Genomic DNA, 22,662 nt, shown 5'->3' with positions numbered 1-22,662 from the left:
CACAGAAAATTCATATACACTTTATTCTACTAGTGGACTGTATGATGTGATTTAAATATATCGAATTGGGGGGGTTGGGGGAGTTTTCATGGAAAATGATGCGTGTTCCGTCGCCTTGAATGATTGACAGCTAGGTCAAAGGTCGCGGGCATCACCTGATTACCCGCAGAAAGAGACAACATGGCGAATGACACATCGGAGAAGACACCGCTCCTCGACAACGAGGACGATTCCTCGGAATACCGGCGCTCCAGGGAGCAGGTCAAGTCCCTCTACCTCAAGGCTAGCTCCCAGAGACCGGGAATCATCGGTCCTGAAGACCTGTACTGCAGAAATACCATCAACATCAGCGCCAGTAATTCGAACTTTCAGGACATCAAAGAAGCCGATTACATAGTGGCGATCTTTGTGGTAGCATTCGACACCAGAACAGGTAGGCGTTTTACAATTCTCTACATTCTGTAATAAGGAAACTGATTCCTTTAGACATAATTTTTTACATGATTATAAAACTATATATAAAACTATATTACGAATTTGTGAGAATTGCGCTATGGTGTATGGGGTCATTATTTTTTAATTGCCTTTTCGCATGAAATCTGAGATTTTGTTTTTGGTTGCTCGTTTTTTGGTGGAGGCATTCCTCAATGGAAAGTGCCGTGTTAGAATAGGCTTGAAAAGATAGCAGAAGCGTCCCTGTATTGATAATGTATATTAGATACCCGTGCTACTGGATTTTAAATCTGAGATATTGTAATGGACATAATTAGGTTTACATGGATTTGGGTTTAGACTTATGGTTTACCACTGGAAATGATAACGTTACAGCGTTAAAGGGGCATCATCATGTAACATTTTTGCACCCAAAATTGAAATACTGTATTTTGATTAAAATCTTTGTGATTTCGATTTAATTACTTCCACATTTCTATTATTTGTGCAATTATCTCACATTTCTGAGTGACATTAATTGTTTACAATAAAGTAAACTGTAAAGAATCAGTGATGAGGTCTTTATTTTGCAAAAAAAAAAACTTAAATTGATAGTCAGCTGTTTGTCTGGGTCAACCAGACCTAATTGATTCCGTTTTCATTGATCCTTTCCTGCCAATTCTTTATCTTATCTACCCGATATCTCTCCGGAAGTCAATAAAGTCTGGCATAAAATTAGTAAATTATTGACGTCTATCATTCTAGACAGGTCAGGGCGACAAAGCTGGATTTTCAAAGTGAATTTTCTGGTCATTCTTTCAATGTAGTACGTAAGTTGAATGAACCTTTGTCCCCTGTAGCATACATAACATCACAGCTCCAGTATTTCGAGCCCTGTACATGTACATGTACATGTTCCAGATAAGATAAGGGCGGGATCATCATTTGTCATAATGAGGATTATCCTGTTTATTGAGATTAAGAATGACAGACGGAGAGGTTTAGATAAGTTGGAATGTTACGCTTTTATAGCAGAAAATACAGTAGATATATATAGCTTTTTTGTTTGATTTTCAAGTTGAGCCATTTAAGTAATGGTATTCACTAAGTGTAATGCATTTGTTTGTATCTTTTAAAAGGCTTCTGTCCATATATACAGACTATAGACTGATGACCACATTTATTTGCCAAGGCTGGTAAACAGGTACCTATTGATTTTCTTTAAATGGACGTTGCGCTGTGTACCAGATGTGAGTTTCAATAACAAGGTTGGAATGGTTCTAAGCTGTGTTGTGTTGTGTGTTTTAAATCCTATCACATGCCGGCCATATTTTTTTTTTTTTGCACATAACCTACACCAGTGCAGATAACATTGAAAATTATCTGCAAAAGACAAATACGATATCATATAAAATGTTTTGTCCTGGATTTACAGGCATATAATGACAGTAGGGAATACAATAAAATGCCATTTAACGATACTGCTCTTTCTACATTTTTGCTGGTTTACTGCATAAAGAGTATAATTTTCAGTAAAATCAGTTCTTGAGTAAATTCTATTTGATGTTACCCCCTGGTTGTGTAACAGTGGAGTTCAAGTGCTATGAACTGACCTGTTTACACTGTAACAGGTCCAGACCTTTTAGCCTACTAGTAGTGGATGGTGCTGCGGGTTCTTGAGCTGGTGAGCTGAGTTTTATTCCCGGGAGTTTTCGTGTTTCTTACTTGCACCTCAGTGTTTCAGGTGTTCTACTTCTAGTGTGTCCAGTCAGACTGCAGCATAAAAAAACAGCATAGTTTTCTTCTTCTCCTTTGCATGGTGGTATTCAGATACAACAGCTGTTATATGGGTCTTCTAAAAGATACTGCGACACTGACAAATGAGGCATTGTATAATGCCACTAACTCTGTCCAACAGACATATTGTTCATATTGTTCAACATATTGTTCAACATGGGTAACAATTTTATATATATATCAATACTTTGCATTTGAAATGACATGTAACACTTAATAATGTTCAACTTACGTATGCCACAATTGTTTTACGCTTGGGACTATCCTTGCAGTAACATCAAGCTTCAGTTCACAGTGAACCAGTAACACCTAGCTCCAGTGCACAGTAAACCACATGTTATTATTACCCCTGATGAAGATGACAGACGGCCATCGAAACGTCGGCTCATGTAAAACAAATGATTGTGAATAAATTCAGACAAAGCTACGCTTTCACAGTCTCAAGAAGAGTCCTCCGTAATCAATTTTATTGCCCTGCGGACAGGAGAAATTTGACCTCGGTTCAAGCAATTTCCCTTCGCCAGTTGGAGGGGTTCATCTTCACCCTTGGAACAGATAACTTGATGTCAGGCCTGGGAGATACGAGTGCTTTCCACATCAGTAGTAATGGTAGCTTCATTCTGGAGGATACTTATGGTCCGTCATTTTACAAAGCTGTTATCATTCTCAATTCTGTAATAATTCTTTATGTCTTACAGTTCATCCATATTGACTTCAGTCATGGTGGTTTTATTTTTCCTTTTCACGGGGAGCAAAAAAAAATCAAAATCTTGTATTATTAATTACAAAGAAGTTCAGATGTTCAGGTACAGGTATAGGTCTGAACCTGTATACCTAAACAGTCATGTACCTGTACCCAAAATTTGTTAAGGTGCATGTACAGCTCTAAGTCTAAATTTAAATATGCATCATTCTATTCAATTTTTAGTCTGTGATGTATTTCACGTTCATATTACGTGTAAATATTACTGGGTCAAACATGTACTGCACAAAAAACTAGATTTAATGTATATATCCAAATGTATAATACAGGTTACATCAAGGCCAAGATTATAAGAGTCTGTATCAATATTCCAACCACCAGCATAAATTGCGTCCATGTTTAGAAAAAGGAAGCTCATATTTAAAATTAATCCTGCCACCGTGTCCTGAATACGCCGTTCTTCCTTTAATTCTGTCTGCAGCAAACGCTGCTGATTGATTTTTGGTTAGTATTCATTTGGCGATGGATGGGGGAATGGTGGCAAAAACATATGTCGCCATTTAATATAATACGCATTGTGTTGTCAACAAGAAAATGGGGCACTCCAAAGAAATAGACTGTAACGAAAAAAACAATTCTAATGATTTCAAATAATATGAATCTATAAATAAGGTACATATTCAGTCCCTAACAAATCTACCATCATACATGTTTTCCCTTTAGTTATATTATATGACACTTCCCTGCCATATTGTATAAAATATATCTGCCATTGTTTTAACCAGCATACATCCTTCTGTCATTTTGCCACTCATGACGGCCAAAAATTTGGCCCAATCTCTTTCATGGGCAAAAATCGGTGTGTAAGATATAGAGATATCATTAACTAACCATTAGTGTACCAGCAAAATGTGCTCTTGAAGATGGAGGAAATAGCATTTCAAGGTGTCATGATTACCAAATTTTCCCTTCAAATATTGTAATGCATCTGCTGCAATGCTTTGGCATTCAACATGGTACATTTGTATCAAGCTTCAAACAAAATTGAGAAGACAGGAAAAAATTCAGGCTGGCCAGAACACTGATATCCACTCTACTTATCTATTTCCAATTATCAGGTTCCCAATTGCAAGTAGGTAAAAGCAATCATTGTGTTCCAAGGGTATGTACCTGTCATCATGCCCCGTCTACCTCAGGTCACTGATCCAAAGATATCGATGCTGTGTGACAAAAATACTAATATTTTCTCAAAGAGGCATTGTGTAACATTTTTGCCCCAAAAAATTGAAATTCTAGAGTTTCAGTCAACAGTATACGTGTGATTGTAATTTACTTTTCAACATATTTATGCAATTATCTCACATTTCTGACATTTATGGTTGGCGTTTAAACAGCCCACACGAGGCATACTCATTTTGTGGTGCCACCACAAACTATCAGATTGTAAACAAACATGACTGGCAGTTGTGTTTCCAGCTAATGTCTCGCAATGTGTCATTGTTTAGCACCTAATTTCCTGAATCGTACATATTTGCAATGGAGTAGGGTTGATTCAACTAGAGTATAGAAACGATGAGAAAATCTACTTTTTTGTATCATCCCAATGTTACATTAAATGCTGCTTTAAAACGTAGTTCTGTTTGCATGATGCATAGGTAGGCTGACAGTCTAATCAATACTATTTCCTGCAGTGTTGCTACATAAACACTTATATACGTTATACTTAACCTTTCTGACAGCAACCTTTGTTTTTATCCGTATTCCTAGCTTGTGTACTATACATGTACAAGACGTGTGTGTAGCCTTTAATATTCATTTAATAACGCATAACTGGCCTCTGGTTTCATGTCTCAGAATGTCAATCCCTCAAAGACAACCTTTCAGACATCTTTGCCCTTTGTACTGAAATGCCATCCAAAACAGGCCGTGTTTGCCTCAAGCACTAATCCTTCCGTTAACGTGTCGCCACCTGATCTCTTGCTTGGTTGGTATTGTTTTATACGGCATGAAAAGGTCCCGGCATATTTCAAACACAGCATGTTAAAATGCTTCAACTGTTTTTTTGTGGATTTTTTTATTGGAGCAGCATAACAAATACGAATGAAGGAAAGGTTTAGGAAGGAAAGGTTTATTCGTCAAAAACACATGGCAGCTATGGGCATGTTTCACAACAATGACAGATTTAAAAATACACTTAAAAGACCACATTCAAACGTAATTAAAAGGAAGTGATTCTTAAAATCTTCAGTCGGATATACACTGTATCCAAATCTCAGCGTTCTATGATAATGCGTACTGTTTTGCTATCACTGGTACTGCTTGTTTAAAAGGTGGGTCATATGGACGATCAGACTGTTCTGAAATCATTTTGTTCTTGTTGCCCAGTCTAGAGAGAATTTTAAAAAAATCAAAATTATGATAATATGATTATGAGCAAATGCAGCTGCATCCGTGTAATACATGTACATGAAGGAAGATGTTACATTGTTAGGAAAGAAATGCCTGTGATAAGATCTCCAAGACTTCGATCGATAACCCCAAACAGCAATGCGTAGCGAATGGTGTTAATACCGCCACAATGTAATCACACCCAAGAGTATTATAAATATACATGGCCCCACATTCCACATCCGTCTGTAAGCCAGGGTACTGATAGTGTTATCATACGCAAATACTTCATTCTGATGGGAACAGATATCACTAAAACATTATGCAATATGGCCAGTATTCTAGTCAGCCAAAATTTTTTTCGTCATTGCAAATTTTACTTTGACGTAACTAGCATCATAATATTTATATGAGTGAAAATTTTGAAATCTTGACCCTCTGACATGCTATTTCCTGCATTATGAGGGACAAATTTTGCTGGCAGACTAAGCTTGAATGTCTCTTTCCATGGCTTTACACGCTGATTTTTGTCCATGAAAGATGACAGATTGGGCAAAATTTTTGTCCATCATGAGCAGCAAAATTCCGTCAAAATGATGGAAAGATGGAAGCTGGCTAGAACACTGTTGTAGACCATGGTTAGTGAAAATGATGAATGGAACAGGATCTGGTACCTTTGTTGTTGATAGCACTGTAACAAAAGAATGCATATGTATCATATAGGTATAACAAAAGAACATACAGGATATATGCATGTTAGTGTGTAATTCCACTGGTTAGGCTGTGGCCTAATCAGCATATACATGCATATACTTGTGTCACTGTTGTTTGAAAAGGTAATATTGCAGTTCACTTCATGTTCACAGTAACAAAATTTCATACTATCATAGTCGAAGAAAAATGGAGATTTCCACAAAACTATTATGTCTGTATGTTCACAGTGGTGACAGGTTTAGCCCACCAAAAAGTAATGTTTTGAAAATGTTGCCCCTAAGATTAAATTTTGGGGTAGTGCAAGTTAGTTGAATGTAGACAATAAGAATACATTGTACCTTGACAGATAATCAATTTTACCTGGTAGTGCACTATCCTCCATATACTAGAGTATGCAGGTAGCTTTCACATGCACACAGGATAACCTGGAACTCCTAGAATACATAAAACGAATGGTCACTCTCTTTCCAATTTTAGTGTGATGGGAGTAGAAGTGAGTGTAACAACATTTGGTAATGGAACTGGCACATTGGACTGCCAGGTCTCATTGCATTCTGCAGTTTATTTGAGAGGAATGCATCAGGAGTTATGTACATGTGCAGTACATTGTGTACACGTGAAGTGACTACAAATTCTCTGTTTTTCATTCAGTTCTGGGTTTGACCACACGCGCGTACGCCACTACCAGTGGACTAACTCCCTGCTGTAGTATCATATATGTGGCTGTGAATGGATTTGGGCAGAAACATATATATCGTAATGTGATGTGGGATTATAGGACTTCAAAGACAATATGTCACTAAAATACAACTGACATTGTTCCTGAAATTTTTGGATGATACCCAGTAAGAAATCTTGATGGAATTGTCCAGTATGCATTTGAATTTGACAGCAGGGAGCAAACGTTTTGGAGCGGACCTACATGTACATGTACATGTATAGCTAACAAGGCTAGATTTCAGGCTATGACAGCCTTTGTGCAATGTAAAATGGCACCAGCTGTGGGTCACTTTGGGTCCGTGTGGCAGTATATTGTTATGTGGGTGGAAATTTTGCTGCATTTTTCTTGTTCTTTGTCCTCTTCATAAGAGTACCACTTTTCCTTGGTCCCCTGGATGGTTACCTTAGACAAGTTTGAGTGTAATTGACACGTTATCAGATAAAGCTGGTTCTTACTACTTGTGGTACTCTTATGGCTGCCAAACTGTTATTATGATGAATGAGTGGTGAAACCAGGAGATCCTGTTTGTTTGGTGGGGCTTTATTTAGGGTTCTGATCGTGAAATTTATGGGTATTCGTGTTTTGTTTCCTATATTACGTCATGGCATTATTGACCAGGTACAAATGTAGTTCAGAGTTTTTCTATTTGTTACATGTACATCACAGTACCTTTGCTTTTCATGGCAGTCATCATTTGAAATAAACCATTATGCTGTGATCTCTTCAAAGCATATAATCATTGAATATTAGTATAGACTGTATATATGTGTGGAGTATCATTACTACAGGGTTGGGCTGTCCATGGTACTGAAAGTAGGATGGTGATTTTGTTGGTCTTCTTCTTTTATACTGCTAACTCAAGGCAATACCAGTCATGTAAAATGCCTTCTTTCCCAAGAACACATTGTCTAACCAGCAATACATTACTGTACATTGTAGGAATCGAACCAGTGACCTCTTGATCTCGAGTCACCTAGCCACTTGGCCATTTTACACCACAATACGTACATACTACTATATGTATGTGGCATTGACTCTGATTGCTTTTGTCCTGCAGGTAATATCATAGAATGGTGTAAGCCAGAAGACAGTGACCTGGAGGGAGTGGAGTTTAAGGCCATGGCCAGCGGATCTCACACCATACTTAAGGACTTCATGTTAGTAAACATTCAACTACTTTCAACTAAGGAGTTTTAAACATTGAAGTATTTGAGTAATTGAAAAAAAATCTTTGTGTGATTGTAATTTACGCCACTTTTCAACATATTTGTGCAATTTGGTGCTAAAAGAGCCTACATGAGGCACACTTAGTTTGAGGTGCCACCACAAACTACCATAATGTAAACAAACATGACTGACAGTACTAATGTTACAAAAAGGAACTTTTAAAGAAAAGTCAATTGTTACATTAAATTTTCAATTGTATTACGTTGTCCTTGAATTGAAGGTAATTTTGTTTAGTGACACTGACAGTTGTAAGACTCATGTCTGTTGCAAAGTTCTTTTCTCAGGGTCCGCTTCTCTTCTATTTTACACAGTTTCATTTTCCTTTGATAATTGTTGTGGATATCAATAATAGCCGCATGATAATTTTCACAGCTACTTCAAGAAGGACAACCTGTATGGTCTGAGTTGTTTTGAGAACATGCCGGTGGAGAGTGAACTGGAACGTGGAGCGAGGATGAAGTCTGTGGGCATCCTGGCCACCTCTTACACCTCCCTCTACAGACACATGCAGTTCCTGGAGAATCAAGTCAGGTAGCGGGCGCTGTTGTATGTTGTATGTTCATGCGCGTTCATCTTTGTTGGTAGTTACATGGTTTAAGTTAAAACTTTCATTCCAACACAAGAGATTGTTCTCAACTAGAGCTTTGGACCCAATGTTGACGTCAAGAGAAGCCATGTGACAAGTCACACTGGGTCAGTCTACTGAAGAAGACCAGAGTGACTGGTCAAAAGCTCTAAGGTGAGAACAATTCTCATGTGTTGGAACAAAAGTCAACTCAAACTATGTTGTTATATGTTGTTGTAAGATGGGATCATCATGTGTTAAGTGCCTTTCCCGAGGGCACAAGATTGGTGACATGGCACAATTTATACTCTTGTCAAACTATCATAATGATTGTATCTGAAACTTTTTGATCATTCCATTTTTCTTTCACTCTTTTTCCTGAATGACAGACATCAACTGGAGACGCCGGGAAGGTACGACCAGCTCAAAGCCTTCTGGGAAGACCGGAAAGGCTCCCTTCCCATGAGCCACCCTGGTCGCAGTCTGGTGTCACCGATGACAGAGATCCCCCGTGCTGACATGAGGGTCAGTAGAGCACACACACATCGTTAGTTTATAATTACTGGTTAATGACCCGCCCAGAGGTGTATATGGTGTCATAAGGTCCTGGTCATTTCCTATAACCACCGATTAAACCGCCAATGTGAACATGTGTTCTAGCTAAGGTCCGTCTTTCTGTCATTTGATGCTTCTGATGAACAAAAATTTTGGCCAATCCGACATCTTTGATGGACAAAAATCGGTGTGCAAAGATGTGGGGAAAAAAGACATCATAGAATTAAGATTAATCTGCCAACAAAATTTACGCCTCAAACTGCAGGAAAGAGCATTTCAGGAATCAAGGTTTCAAAATTTCCCAGGGGAGCATGCCCTGCCTAGTTGCACTTTGGGCCTCGACATGTAATACAAAATGTCTTACAAAATTGGGATGGCAGGAACAAAATTTCAGGCTGGGTAGAATACTGCTCTGAACTTGGTTCGTATTACTGTGTACAACTGTAGTTCTGTAAAGTCTGATTTTGATTATTTTTTTTCCTCAGATAACCCATCCTGCTGGCTGCTTCTCCCAGTTCCTGAAGTTCTTCGGTGAGCAGATATTTGTCCTGTGGAAGTACGCTCTACTCAGGAGAAGGATCCTCTTCTTCTCTCCTCCTCCCATCGGTGTGGTGTGTTACAGAGGTATGCAAGAGTCGAGAGATATTATATCTGTATACTTTATATGTATCAGATATCCAAATGCCTTTATATCGGATATCTGTATGCCTCAAAGTTGATATATCAGATATCTGTATACACCTGTATAAGTTTATGTATCAGGCACTTAACACGCATTTCCCCCCTCAGTTTAGAGGGATCCTGGGCCCTACTAGGGTTTGGGTTGGCGTTAGGAAGAGCATCCAGCCGTAAAAGACTTGTACTTGGTGCAAGCACGTCTAACCCCCAGTTGGGGAAAAATGACGTTAAATTTGGTTAAAAAAAAAATCAGATATGATACATGTATCTGTATGTCTTTGTGAGTCTGTATGTCTTAATGTATCAGATATGATGTCTGTATCTCTTTATGGATCAGAAATGATACCTGTATGTCTGTATGACATCTGTATTATGACAGTAGAATTTTCAGTACCAAGGACAGTGACAGCTGCAGACATTACTCAGTACAATCACTGTGATAGCTTTGTAAGATACACATAGATAGAAAATATACAGGCAATAGTGGTACCAGGTGTTTAAGAGGATAGACTCTAAAACATGTCACGTGGACACAACCCCAATCTCACGTGTGTTATTTCCATCCTGTTCCTGTAGTGTACTGTGCCTGTTTTTTAGCCAGACACACCATTCCTTAGGTCACGTGGAGACAACCCTAATCTCACACGTTATTTCCATCCTGTTCCTGTAGTGTACTGTGCCTGTTGTTTAGCCAGACACACCATTCCTGAGATCCCTGAGAAACCCCTGAAGCCTCACTTCTACGTCAACATCGCAGATATAGACAGACTTGAGACAGAAGTGTCGTACTTAGCATGTAAGTATCACTGCTCCAGAATCTACTCTATCATGTATCACGGCCACGGGCCATGTTGATTTGATTATGTGGATGACATCCACGTGTGCATGAATCTGTTTCCAAAAAAAGTTTGTGACTATACTGTAAATCATACAAAGTGCTGTAAAATGAGCAAATATATGCCGTACATTGCAAAGAAAATATTGGAAAAAGATACTAATGTCATAGAATTCCAAAAGAAAAAGAAGAAAATGTGAAGAAATGAGTGGGTTTAGCCATTTGTTTAACCTTCATGCCACTTAGATTCATAATGAAGGCAACTTTTTCGGCAATTTTTTTTATTCGCACACTCGCATCAGTTCTTGGGTTCCCAGAGGATACCATCCATATAATCAAATCAACATGGCCTCAGATGCAAACACACTCTAAGTATGGTACTCAGGATAATGTGTTCTCTTTAGAACTTGTAGGTAACATTTTGAAATGAAAACATTGTTAATTACATGCAGGTAAGGCAATGTCAATGCTATTTGTGACATTGAATGAATTTAGTGTATCAGACAGGTATGAGTCTAATTGGCTTCAGAAATATTACCAAAAAAAAATCAAAGAAAGAACATCTCTTTATCCATCTTGTATTCCTTACACTAACAGTTAAGTGTATTAAGTGGGGTAGGCCTCGAGAGGGAAGGTATCAGAACGTTGGAGTTGATGTTGAGCACAGGAGCAGCCCACGCACTGTTCAGAGTAATTGAAAAGCTCTTATCAGGACAGCAACATTCCTCTCGACAGACTTTGATGCTTGGTGTTTCAGACAGTCTGTCTGGTTCTGATCTCTGTGACGTTCAACCTGGTGCCTTCATTTCCATGGAAATTGAATTTGAATTCTGGGAATCCATCGCTGGTCAGAAGTAGTAACTGTCAGTAGCATTCACTGTCAAGCAGTGTTCAAGTCATCCTGCAATTTTTTTCATCACATCAGATTTGTTTGATCCAACATCATGTCCACTGCCTAAGGTGCAGCAATCCTAGTAGTGTCTGGGGGCAAGCTCCCCTGGGAAAATTTAGAAATCCTCTGAAATGCTATTTCCTGCATTTTCAGCGGCAAATTTTGCTGGTAGATTACGTAAGCTTATTTTAATGGTATCTCTTTTCAGAATTCTTCACAGAATTGCCCATTGATTTCATATCCCAACACTCCAATTTTTGTCTGTCAAAGATGATGGATTGGGCAAAATTTTTGTCCATTATGAACAGCAAAATTGTATCAAAAGATGGAAAGACAGATGCCTTGAAGTGATTTGGAATTAGAAACTGGTTGTTGATATAGTGATGTAAGTAGACAAACGGAATTTAGTAATACATACACATATACAGTCATGATTGTAATATAATCGTTTTGACAAGAAAATTCTTTAAATTACCAGGCATAGTAAATGCTATACAGAATTGCCCATTGGCAAACATAACATTACAATCTATGTAAAACACCAAGAAAGCAACATAAATTTTGCCTATGTACAAATGTATTACATACAAAGAACAAATGTGTAAATGTCACAGAATATGAATATGTTTTTTTTGTTAGTTCAGTCCAACAGAAAAAACAATGTCTTGAACCCCAGGATAACTGAATATTTCCCATGTTGCAGGTACGACAGAAAAGATATTCCAGGAGAAGAGCCATCTGTACGACGTGTATGTGGATAACCAGAACGTGGAGACCCACATCCCCAGTCTACAGGACATGCTCAGACTTAACGACAGCGACAGGGACAAATACAGCAAGCTTCTGAACCAGAGGTGAGCTCTTAGCGTTCATGTCTTCTTGGCTCATCTCTGAGTAGCTTATTAGGCCACAGCAAGTAATTTTTATGTATGACATCAGCGCGCGCATTAATTTTCGCCTGATTTTGGGAAAAAAAACAAGAAGTTTTGTTGCCTTCTGACAGTGGTCAACATGCCGAAAATGGGCAAAGATGTCTGCTGCCATGCCGGAACGTGGATGGCAGATAACTATGAAGAGAGACAAGAAAAGGCTCTGATTTAATGTTTTGTTTCTTACTTTGATGCAGTGATATGTGATGCTGGCTGTGTATATGTGATGTTCCCACTGAATAAAAACCATTTGTACAATGATTGAGTCAAAATTTTAAAATGTAGGAACCTTGTTTTTTTCGGCCCGCCTTGTTTTGTTTTCGCCCTCTCGCATTAGATTTGGAGTCTGCGGAGGATGTCATCCATAAAATTTACTTGCTGTGGCCTTATGTTGGATAAGGGTTGTCACTAGGTCCTTTTTTTTTCTGTCCATTCCTGCACCTAACCTGCACCTGGTACTGGGTTTATATAAATGAGGGTCTTTTTGATGGTGTATTATTGACTGATATCACCTTTTTAGAATTAGGCTTTTTGTTTCTGTTAGATCTTTTACAAATTTTTATGGCAATGGTTTCTAAACAGTTTTCATTGTGATCCATACTTCACAAGTGGTGCATGTAAAATTTGTACCAGAGAGCAGGAATGAAGAAAATTCTATAATTCAGAACCAATTTACTGAGTAGATGTTGTCAGAAAATCATAAGATATGGCCTATAAACATTACTAAATGTCTATAATGATTTGTACTGTTAAGAGTGAAAGGTGTATATTTTTGATTATGATTTTAATTATAATTTTACACTGCATATAATAAAGCTACACAGTTCTCAGTAAGTAGCATGGCCATGTAGAGTCGTGAGGTTATGTGTTATATGGAGTGCAGAAATGTCATAAAAGTTTGTCTTGCAAAGTAGTTTGTGTGACTGTACGATTGCATTTCTTAGGTTAGCTTAACGCTTCTTTAATCTGGTTTCCTTCTGCAATCAAGTGAGGAGGTATACGCCACCTTGCCCAGGACTGTGTAAGCCTTAAGAGCCTTGTTTCTGTCCCAATACTTAAGGGGATAAGCACCAACAAAGTAGCCAAGCAAAGTCATGAGGTTTACACAATTTTAGTATCAATGTTATAAGGAAAAATGTTGTTCCCAAAAAAAGAGGGACAACTGTGCTGTCATCAAAAACAGTGTAGAACTTTGGGGGATTGTTGTTTACTTATAAATTTTCATATCTAGTTTGCATATATGTATAGCCTTTGTTGGTAGTGCCCTGAATGTTGGGACAGAAATGTAGTTTGTAGCTTGTAGGGTGCCACAAGCATGCTAAAGCCAAGTGGTTGAGTGTGGTTGTTGGGTGCATGTTTGCAATTACATGTGTACATGTACACATACATGTACCGAATAAATGTCCCCAGTAGCAGCATGAATCATTCTAACTTTAACTTGTATCATTTGTCCTCAACAAAATATCTGTTTGCACATCTTTGTAGCCATCCTTGCACTTTCTAGGCAAGAAACAAAACATGTATCTCTTTGTGAAAATTGAGAAGATTATGCAGTTTCTTGCAAAACAAGAGTGAATTCAAAGTCACATATATATTATTACTACTATCAGAAAGAGCACACCAACGTTTTGTTAAGTTGATCTGGAGTAATAATTGTAATGATACCCATACCATAGAGTTACATCATGGTCAGATAAGGCGGACATTTTGATAGCACAGGATCAGGTACCAGTGACTAGATGCTATGATCTTAATCATGCCAATAGTAAGTAGGTGACACTAACCAGCAGCTCCCCCTGTCTTAGGTCGGAGGAACTGTACAGCAGGGACATTGAGGATGATGAGGTGGCAGACGATGAGCAGGTCTTCATCACGTAAGTCTTCAAGACAAGAAAGGTCCTTTCTTGAAGACAAGAAAGGTCCCTTCTTCAAGGCAATTTAAGGTCCCTTCTTCAAGGCAATAAAGGTCCCTTCTTCAAGACGAGAAAGGTCCTTTCTTCAAGACAAGAAAGGTACCTTCTTCAAGGCAATGAATGGCCTTTCTAGCAAAGCAAAAGGGCTCCTTTTTTTAAAAGCAAGAAGACTCCTTTCTTCAAGAGAAAAGGACTCTTCAAGACAAGAAAGGTCCCTTTTTCAATACAAGAAAGACTTCATGGGCCTTTCTATACCTTTCTCAAGCTTCTATGCTTTCTATGCTCTCAATTTGCTTTCTGATACCTCTACAATAAAGACTATGCATGGTTCTCCTTCAGCTGTTGTTAATAACCTAGACCTGTGATTGGTTGCCTATTACCGGTAATGAAGATTGACAGTGACCATCAACCAATCACTCCAACCAATGAGAAAAGGCATTCTTGCTAAAGAGTTTTTCCACTCTAAATTCTAAAAACCTCCAATATTGAGCCACTTACAACCTTTCCTTCTTGTTATTTTAGGTTCTTCACCGAGCAGAACAACAGAATTTTCCAGACCCTGTTGGACGTTGCGTCAACGTCGGACCGTACGCTGACCATGGACCACATGCGCAGTATGGGGCTGGACCCCATCCGCGACCGCCAGTTCGTCATGGATCTGGTGGAGCTGCACGGAATCGACGTGATGCTCGTCATCGATAATCCATGCTGTGGAGTCTAAGTAGTCTGACTAGCATCACGCTTGTAGTGTAGCATTCTTTCCACTGTTCAAGCCCCTAGCCTGGCTACATCATGCTTCTAGCCGCCCTTCCACTGGTCAGGCCACTAGCCTGACTATATCATGCTTCGAATTCTAGCAGCCCCTTCACTGGTCCTGGTTTTAGCCTGACTACATGTATATTGCGCTTCTAGCAGCCCTTCCACTGGTCAGGCCCCTAGTCTGACTACATCACACTTCTAGCAGCCCTTCCACTGGTCAGGCCTCTAGCCTGGCTAGCATCACGCTTCTAGTGTGGCTGCTGTGCCCTTCCCCTGGTCAGGCCTCTAGTCTGACTACATCACACTTCTAACAGCCCTTCCGCTGGTCAGGCCCCTAGCCTGACTACATCAGGCTTCTATACATGTAGCAGTCCTTCCTTTGGTCAGGACCCTAGCCTGGCTACATCACACTTCTAACAGCCTTTCCACTGGTAATGCCTCTAGCCTGACTACATCACACTTCTAGCAGCCCTTCCACTGGTCAGGCCTCTAGCCTGACTACACACTTCTAGCAGCCCTTCCACTGGTCAGGCCCCTAGCCTGGCAACATCATACTTCTATGATCTAGCAGCCTTTCCACTGGTCAGGCCTTTAGCCTGGCTACATCACACTTCTAGCAGCCCTTCCACTGGTCAGGCCTCTAGCCTGACTACATCACGCTTCTAGCAGTCCTTCCACTGGTCAGGCCTCTAGCCTGACTACATCACGCTTCTAGCAGCCTTTCCACTGGTAATGCCTCTAGCCTGACTACATCACGCTTCTAGCAGCCTTCCACTGGTCAGGCCCCCAGCCTGGCTACATCATGCTTCTAGCAGCCCTTCCACTGATCAGGCCCCTAGCCTCACTACATCACACTTCTATCAGCCCTTCCACTGGTCAGGCCTCTAGCCTGGCTACATCACGCTTCTAGCAGCCCTTCCACTGGTCAGGTCCCTAGCCTGGCTACATCACGTTTCTAGCAGCCCTTCCACCTATCAGGCCCCTACCTGGCTACATCACACTTCTTCATTGAGATAAACACAGTGACTAGAGCCAAAAATCAAACTGATGCTTTTATGTGTATGTTTGTAGTGCGTTTTAATAATTTTGCCAGGAAAGGATTCTGGAAACCTACTTACAAGTTATTCAATGTTGAGGTATAACTAAAACTGTAGTAAGGGGAATGAAGTTTATATATTCTTCATCCAAAAATGGGATGAAAGTGCTGTACAATATGTTAGAATTCTAAATAGTGAAGTATTTGAGTGTTAAGCTACATGTATGTTGATAATGGGTATTTATGTATAGATTAATATGTTTCTAAGTTGTCACAAAGGATTCCTCAATCTTTTAATACATAGGGTCTCTTAGAAGGCGTCAACAAAAATGATTTAATGACATAACTATGACTTTAAAGCTCCCCCTGTTGGTTCAAATCACAACTGCAAGGAAATAGTCTCCAAGGTTGCACTAACAAGAAATGGAAATTACCAGATCAGTAATTGGTAGCCAGGTGATACAAAACAGGCAGATGCTTGCCAAGGGTCTTTAGAAGAGCTGTTTGCCATTTGATACATTTTGAATGTGTGGCACAAGTGTTTGGTAGAGGATTGTATATATTGTTTTTTTTTTCTTTCTATAGATCCAGAAATGTGTTATGTTTGAGATTTTAGTACTTGGATTACTATGACTTCTATAGAAAGTCCTTCTAAGACAGGACAATATTTACAAGTTGCAGTAACATTTATGTAAACTATAAGACGTTATTGTTTTGACCATGCAGTATTCAATTTGGTGGTAGGTGTTGGTACAATACTTGGTGATTCCCAAAACAAATTAGACAAATTTGTTATCAAAGATATTCAATTTTAACAAGGAAAAGTTCAGAGATTAATAAGTGAAAAGAATCTATGATCCAATGAGTGAAAGTGACATGTACATTGGACATTTTTTAAAACCTCTTCTTTCTTAGCCTTTCGGCATCAAATTTGTTCTGACTATTATAGTATTATAGGTCAGACTGCTAAAACCTTTGGCCCTTTTCCCTCTAGGATAAAATTGACCAGATGGCGCTGAATATATTGGCAACCGACTTTGATCCAGTAAACTTTACCCCAGTAGGAACTCAATCCAGTTTGATCCGGCTCTGCACAGCATCAAGCCAAACCAAGTCGGATTGGGAGCGTTCCCACTAGGGTAATGTTTACTGGATCAAAACAAATTTGGTGCCAAACTAAGAAGGACTGTGATGAAAATTTCATAGTATCTTTCCCTATATTTCAAAGTGGAAACAAGGAAATCAAAACTGCCATCTTGATCAACCAAAGACAAAAACTGCATATTTAAGTACTGTATTCAAGCATGGCAAATTGGCATTAAAAATGTACATAGTTAGGTAGTAATACGATGTACATATCCATGTTGTGAGTTCTCATATAGTATATAACTTATATTGTGTTTGATGTAAGTAATAGTTAGTATAATTGTAAACCACTAAAGGTGTAAAGGTGCAATATGTATTAGATGGTTAAATGTGTATTTTCTAGTGTAAACAGTGCTACTACTACAAGCTCCTATACCATTCCTTACTTTTTACTTTACAAAATGCAAAAATAATATTTCTTCCTTTTTTAGGCCAGAGATGAAAAAGTAGGCTGAAGTGTAAGATTTACATTGTGTATTTTGACATTTCAATAATCGTAAGTGTTCTGATTACTTACCTTTCAAACCCAGAACAAACCATATATCTATATCTATACGTATGCATGGGGTATAAGACTGCTTTTATTGATTTCAGATATATATATAAGCCAGTTATGATGTAATATCCTGATGTAAATTTTGGTACCCAAGGAAGACCCAAAGAGAATCATTAAGTTTAATTGTGTATGTAAATGTTAGATTATTATGTAAGAAATAAACAAGTCAAGACGTGTCAATATCTCAGTCCTGAGACAGACATACTGTACATGTGTCTTTATTTTGCTTTTGGTACATGTATTCAATTGTATACTAGTCGTTACATCATGCACAACATTACAAATTGTTGGGATGGACGGGCCGAAATGTCAAAATGCACAAATAGAAGTGTCGTAGAAAAAAGCTCAATTTTGTCCTATTCAATATAGGGAATACTAGTACTTTTCTGAAAGTCTCAAAAGCTTCCAGTCCCTTTTCAAACTCCACACTAATCCTACAGTTGATTACATCATCAGCTCTGAGAATCAGAATGTAGGATATTGGGGTTTTCTTGTGCTTTTACACAACAGGTAATAACTCTCATCTGCTAATGTTTCTATATTTATCAGACACACACTTCCTTGATCAGAGCTTCTGACTGGAGTAAAGCTTCTCGCTGCCACATGTACATATGCCGATGTAGGTGCCACTTTTGCGGCACAAGCAGGCGAGAGTTACTATTGGATGTGTTTTACCAAAAAGATGAAATTATTTTCGGGCAGATCAGAACCTTTTCAGTACAGGCTCTTTCGGTAGGTATTTGTCCAGGTACTGGATGGGTTTTCTGTGGGGAATCATCAGCTGTGGTGCAATGAATGGCTTCGGGAAGTCGTACTCAAAGATGGGCTCCGGCATATCTGGATGGCAAGAAAAAATCAAAAACATAACATTAAAAAGACTACATATACATTGCTACCACATTTCTGCATTTACAGAATAAGGCTCAGGCTCCCTTGTTTTGGGAGAGCCACATCTCAAGCATATTGATTTGATTATATGGATGACATTCGCCATCAGCATGAATTTTTGTTTGTTTCAAAAAAATATCGACCATACTGTAAATCGTACAAAGCAGCTGCAAAATATATGCTGTTAATTGCAAAAAAATGTTGTTGAATGCCAAAATCAATTCCAAAGGAATGTGAAGAAACGGAAATGAAGAGTCCATACCATACCATACCATACTTTGGGTGGATAGTCATTTGTTCAACCTTCATGATCATGTAGATTTAATAATGAAGGCAACTTTTTTGTGGCCAAACTTTTTAGTCACACCCTTGCATCAGTTATGGGGTTCCCAGAGGATGTCATCCGTATAATCAAATCAACAAGGCCTAACTTCTAAAAAAAGGTTCTTCCCGGTGCGAGTGGATCAAACCTTAGAGCAGCTGACTAAAAGTAAACTTACTGAGTACACTGCGGAAGGTGTCCCTGACAGACTGGTCCCACTGGCACTGGAAGAAGTTGAGCCCAGCCGGAGTCAGCTGGTCCTGACGATCCCGGTAAAACTCAAACGTATGGAACGTTCTTCTTCTTAAGCTATGACTGGAAAAGGAATCATCAAAAACATTTTGACATTAAAACATTTTGTAATGTTTATGTGTAGGAAAGGTTTTATTTTTCCAAGTCGGGGCCCGACCAGGCTGTCTGCAAAAATGAAAAATATAATATAAAACACAACGAAACACACAAAACGTTTAAAAGATAATCACAAGCATGATTTGTGCATGTTCTTGATATGCATTTTTTTACTAGAACTTCCTGTTCATTCAAACAGCCTGGACAGGCCCTGGCTTTAAATTGTGACTCCAGCATTAGTGAGAAGTGGATGAAAAAAAAGTTGGCTATGCGTAGGTTTTGCTATTACTGGCACTGCTTGTTTTTAAGAGATGGGTCATGTAGGTAATCAGACTGGTCTTGTGAAATTCATGACTCTAACATTAATTTTTGGCAACACCTACCATGGTGCTGGTCTCCTCTCCATGCTGTAATCCAGTGGCCCTTCTTGTTTGAAGAGGATGAACACAAATCTGTGGTACCCTGTGCCTTGTGGAGGGAAGGGAGGGAAGTATTCACACACCGTCTCCCCTTTACTGATGTCACTTCCTGGGATGTTACCTCTAAATGAGATGGGAGAGAAATGAAGCTGTGAAGCAAGTATGGTGTCATTTTATTTTACATAGGGCAACATTCATTGAATAAAGTTAATTTTACTTACACAAACCAGTGGAGATACTCTGCTTCATTATCTCTCAGATGCCCATCTGAAACAAAGAAAGTAGTTTTTCATTTGGCTAGTCCAACATATCTCTATACCGTATTAAAGAAATGGTAGAAGTTATGGTAAAATAATGAAGAGGTAGAAAGTTATAAAATGATAATGTAACAAAAGTAGTTCCAATGTTACGGTACCTGGATTTGTTAAGATAAGTGTCCACAGAGAATTCTCATCACTTTCATATTGTACAACTGGAGGTCTTGAGGCCTGTGAAATATGTCACAAAATCTCAATGCAAGAAAAAAAATTAACACAAATACAAACATTTACACTGCATACTTGTAGATAATCAATAGAGAACTATATACATGCATGACTCATGAGTTTGGTCAACAATCAACTAAAATCTTTTTACTATTTACTTCTTTAATATATATTTTTCTCTTAATTTTCAGTGTTACCGGCACCACTGCAGGTATACAGAAAAAAAAAGGATTTCAAGCCCTGCAGAAGCGTTACCATACCTCTGTAGGAGTGACCACATTACCACGGTACACAGGGATCGCGTGATCGTCATCGCAGTCGTAGTACACGTTGGTTACCACAACAGGGTGAAAATGTGCTCCTTCAAACAAGTCTTTCCAGATATTGTAATGCGTAGCTACGTCCTTTAACTGTTCGTGTCCAAATGAAGCCTGCCAGTCTTCTTTCACTTGATCCAGGGGCACTTTCACTGTGGGAAACAAAAACAATATTTTCCAAATACATTTAATTTGCAGAAGTACATGTATTATTACCAAAGCTTACTCCTTCTCAATTCATCCCAGAACTCTCTTCATGTTCCCTGTGAAGGTGAATTTCATCCTGTTGTAAAGTATTACATAGTATTACAAATGTACTACTAATACTAGGCCTAGGAAAATTAATGTTGCGTTTCCGGTTTCAGTCCGTAGTTGCTTATTTTATATTTCGGCAATAAACAAATAAAGTGTATCCATGCATCAGGACTGTCTCCAGGACCTGTCCATCTGTTTGCTTGTGGACAAATATTTTACCCGGCCACACCTGGTTTACTGAAGAAAAAGTTGCTTCTGAAAATGCATTAAACAACGTTTGAGACTTCAGAGCATGTGGCAAACTTACACGTCCGAAGCCGTGCCGCTCTCTCCAGCTCCGAGCTGGCTCTGTTCTCATTGGTCAGCTTCCTCTTCAGCTGTCGGAACTTCTTCGCCCCTGGAAACCTCGGTACAGGCAGTCCGATATCCACACCGTGAGAGGGCGGGGGTTCCTCCGAGTGGTACAGCTGCTGGGAGATCGGCGAGGTTTTCTCGTGCCACGGGTACTCTTCCTGGTATTTAATCTCCCCCTCTTGGATGGGCTCGGGGTACTGGACATTTGCCTTAAGTGCACCGACAGGAGCTGTCGAAAAACAAATGTTAAAGCTGCATTATGTAACATTAGGATGATCCGAAAGTCAAATTTTCTGGTCAATTGTTTACGAAGTAAGTTGAATCAACCCCACTCCATTGCAAATAAGTGCCATAATTTCAGGAAGTGGAGGTGCCGAAATGTTACACCATACAAGCTGGAAACACAGTGTCAGTCATGTATATTTACATTTTTGTATAATTTTGTGGTGGTGGCACAAAATGAGTGCACTGGCCTTAATGCCTGAAATGGGAAATAGGACACATGAAGATATTTCTTATCAAAAATGTCAATTTTCGGTACAAAAATACCCCTGTAACGTTAAATATGTTAGTAAGATTGTCATAATTTTGCTAACAGAAATTTTCTCCTGCAAATTACTAGTATCAGTGTACAGGATTTTGATAAACTTTTTGTTTTCTTACCAGTTCAGACCGGTGCTATGTTTTATACAGGAGATATGCGCAAATATCCTACTTCTGAATATTACTTTACACGCTAACAAAGCCGTGTGCCTTAGCAGCCTATATGTTGACAGAAAATTCTTTTCATAATTTTCTCGGCAGATATGACGCCGATGAACAGTCCGCGGCGGGCCGTCATGCCACAGTGCAAGCCAGCGAATCCCAGCAATGCACGGTAAAACACTCACCCACTATAGCTTTGGGACGTTGTTTTCTGCTGAAAAACCGTCTCCCGCACTGTTCCAGACAAGCTTGACTGTGTCGGGAGGAAGAAACGAAGGTACCGAGGACAGGAGCACACCGACTCCCAAACCACAAGGGCGCCGCCATCTTGGCCTCCTCAATCTCGCTCCCAACGTACTCTGGGTAAGTGCTCTGGGTTCAAGAGTTCTCGCGAGCACACGCGAGAGATCGGGAGAGAGAATTTTGCGCGCCAAATCACCTCGAAGTGTCGTCTGCTAGCCTCTGAGACCATTCCAATATCTTCGTCTGCAAACCTTTTCCAAAGTCCAGAAAGGGGTACCTGTATAGAAAATTCAGGTACAGGCGACAGAATATTCAAAAATGTTGAAGGTGGTCGCGAAGAAGAGGTCCGGATTTATATATATAGGTTTAGAGAATCAGGTCCAGGTCCGGACCTTAACCTGGACCTGATACTAGTATACAAAAGTACCGCCGCCAGACAAGTGTACGTGTGCGATTTTCAGCCATTCAGCATCTGATATC

The 22,662-nt window shown here is 39.3% G+C and overlaps 2 protein-coding genes across 3 annotated transcripts; one reads left to right on the top strand and one right to left on the bottom strand.

The window, feature by feature from the left end:
• Positions 1-142: 142 nt before the first annotated feature.
• Positions 143-15,326, top strand: LOC109482149 (protein LCHN-like). 2 transcript variants are annotated; one of them, XM_019784851.1, is made up of 10 exons: positions 143-433; positions 7,813-7,912; positions 8,355-8,513; positions 8,937-9,072; positions 9,588-9,726; positions 10,451-10,576; positions 12,211-12,361; positions 13,425-13,457; positions 14,242-14,310; positions 14,872-15,326. In XM_019784851.1, exons 1-10 carry the CDS (start codon positions 181-183, stop codon positions 15,068-15,070), a joined length of 1,365 nt encoding a protein of 454 aa, XP_019640410.1. In that variant the 5' UTR covers positions 143-180; the 3' UTR covers positions 15,071-15,326. The 2 variants fall into 2 exon arrangements, with proteins under 2 accessions (XP_019640410.1, XP_019640411.1); XM_019784852.1 differs by lacking the exon at positions 13,425-13,457 and having other exon boundaries at positions 14,872-15,320.
• Positions 15,327-16,709: 1,383 nt separating this feature from the next.
• Positions 16,710-22,303, bottom strand: LOC109482141 (39S ribosomal protein L38, mitochondrial-like). The gene is made up of 8 exons (XM_019784842.1): positions 22,125-22,303; positions 21,188-21,463; positions 20,569-20,777; positions 20,239-20,311; positions 20,045-20,090; positions 19,788-19,946; positions 19,235-19,371; positions 16,710-18,683 (listed from the first exon to the last, which is right to left on the bottom strand). The coding sequence occupies exons 1-8, from the start codon at positions 22,264-22,266 to the stop codon at positions 18,550-18,552; spliced, it is 1,176 nt and encodes a 391-aa protein (XP_019640401.1). The 5' UTR covers positions 22,267-22,303; the 3' UTR covers positions 16,710-18,549.
• Between the last annotated feature and the right edge of the window lie 359 nt (positions 22,304-22,662).

This window comes from Branchiostoma belcheri, unplaced genomic scaffold (assembly GCF_001625305.1).
Source record: "Branchiostoma belcheri isolate BF01 breed outbred unplaced genomic scaffold, Haploidv18h27 scaffold59, whole genome shotgun sequence".
NCBI classification, from domain to species: domain Eukaryota; kingdom Metazoa; phylum Chordata; class Leptocardii; order Amphioxiformes; family Branchiostomatidae; genus Branchiostoma; species Branchiostoma belcheri.
Note: the sequence above shows the minus strand (reverse complement) of the source record. Positions and strands in the feature narration are given on the sequence as shown.

Bases quoted from the DNA above. Each gene is read 5' to 3' on its own strand.
- LOC109482149 (XM_019784851.1), top strand. From the start codon at position 181: ATGGCGAATGACACATCGGAGAAGACACCGCTCCTCGACAACGAGGAC. The intron at 434-7,812 runs GTAGGCGTTTTA...TTTGTCCTGCAG, and splicing joins AGCATTCGACACCAGAACAG to GTAATATCATAGAATGGTGT. The intron at 14,311-14,871 runs GTAAGTCTTCAA...TTGTTATTTTAG, and splicing joins GATGAGCAGGTCTTCATCAC to GTTCTTCACCGAGCAGAACA.
- LOC109482141 (XM_019784842.1), bottom strand. From the start codon at position 22,266: ATGGCGGCGCCCTTGTGGTTTGGGAGTCGGTGTGCTCCTGTCCTCGGT. The intron at 21,464-22,124 runs GTGAGTGTTTTA...GTTTTTCGACAG, and splicing joins ACGTCCCAAAGCTATAGTGG to CTCCTGTCGGTGCACTTAAG. The intron at 19,947-20,044 runs GTAAGTAAAATT...CATCTCATTTAG, and splicing joins GAGTATCTCCACTGGTTTGT to AGGTAACATCCCAGGAAGTG.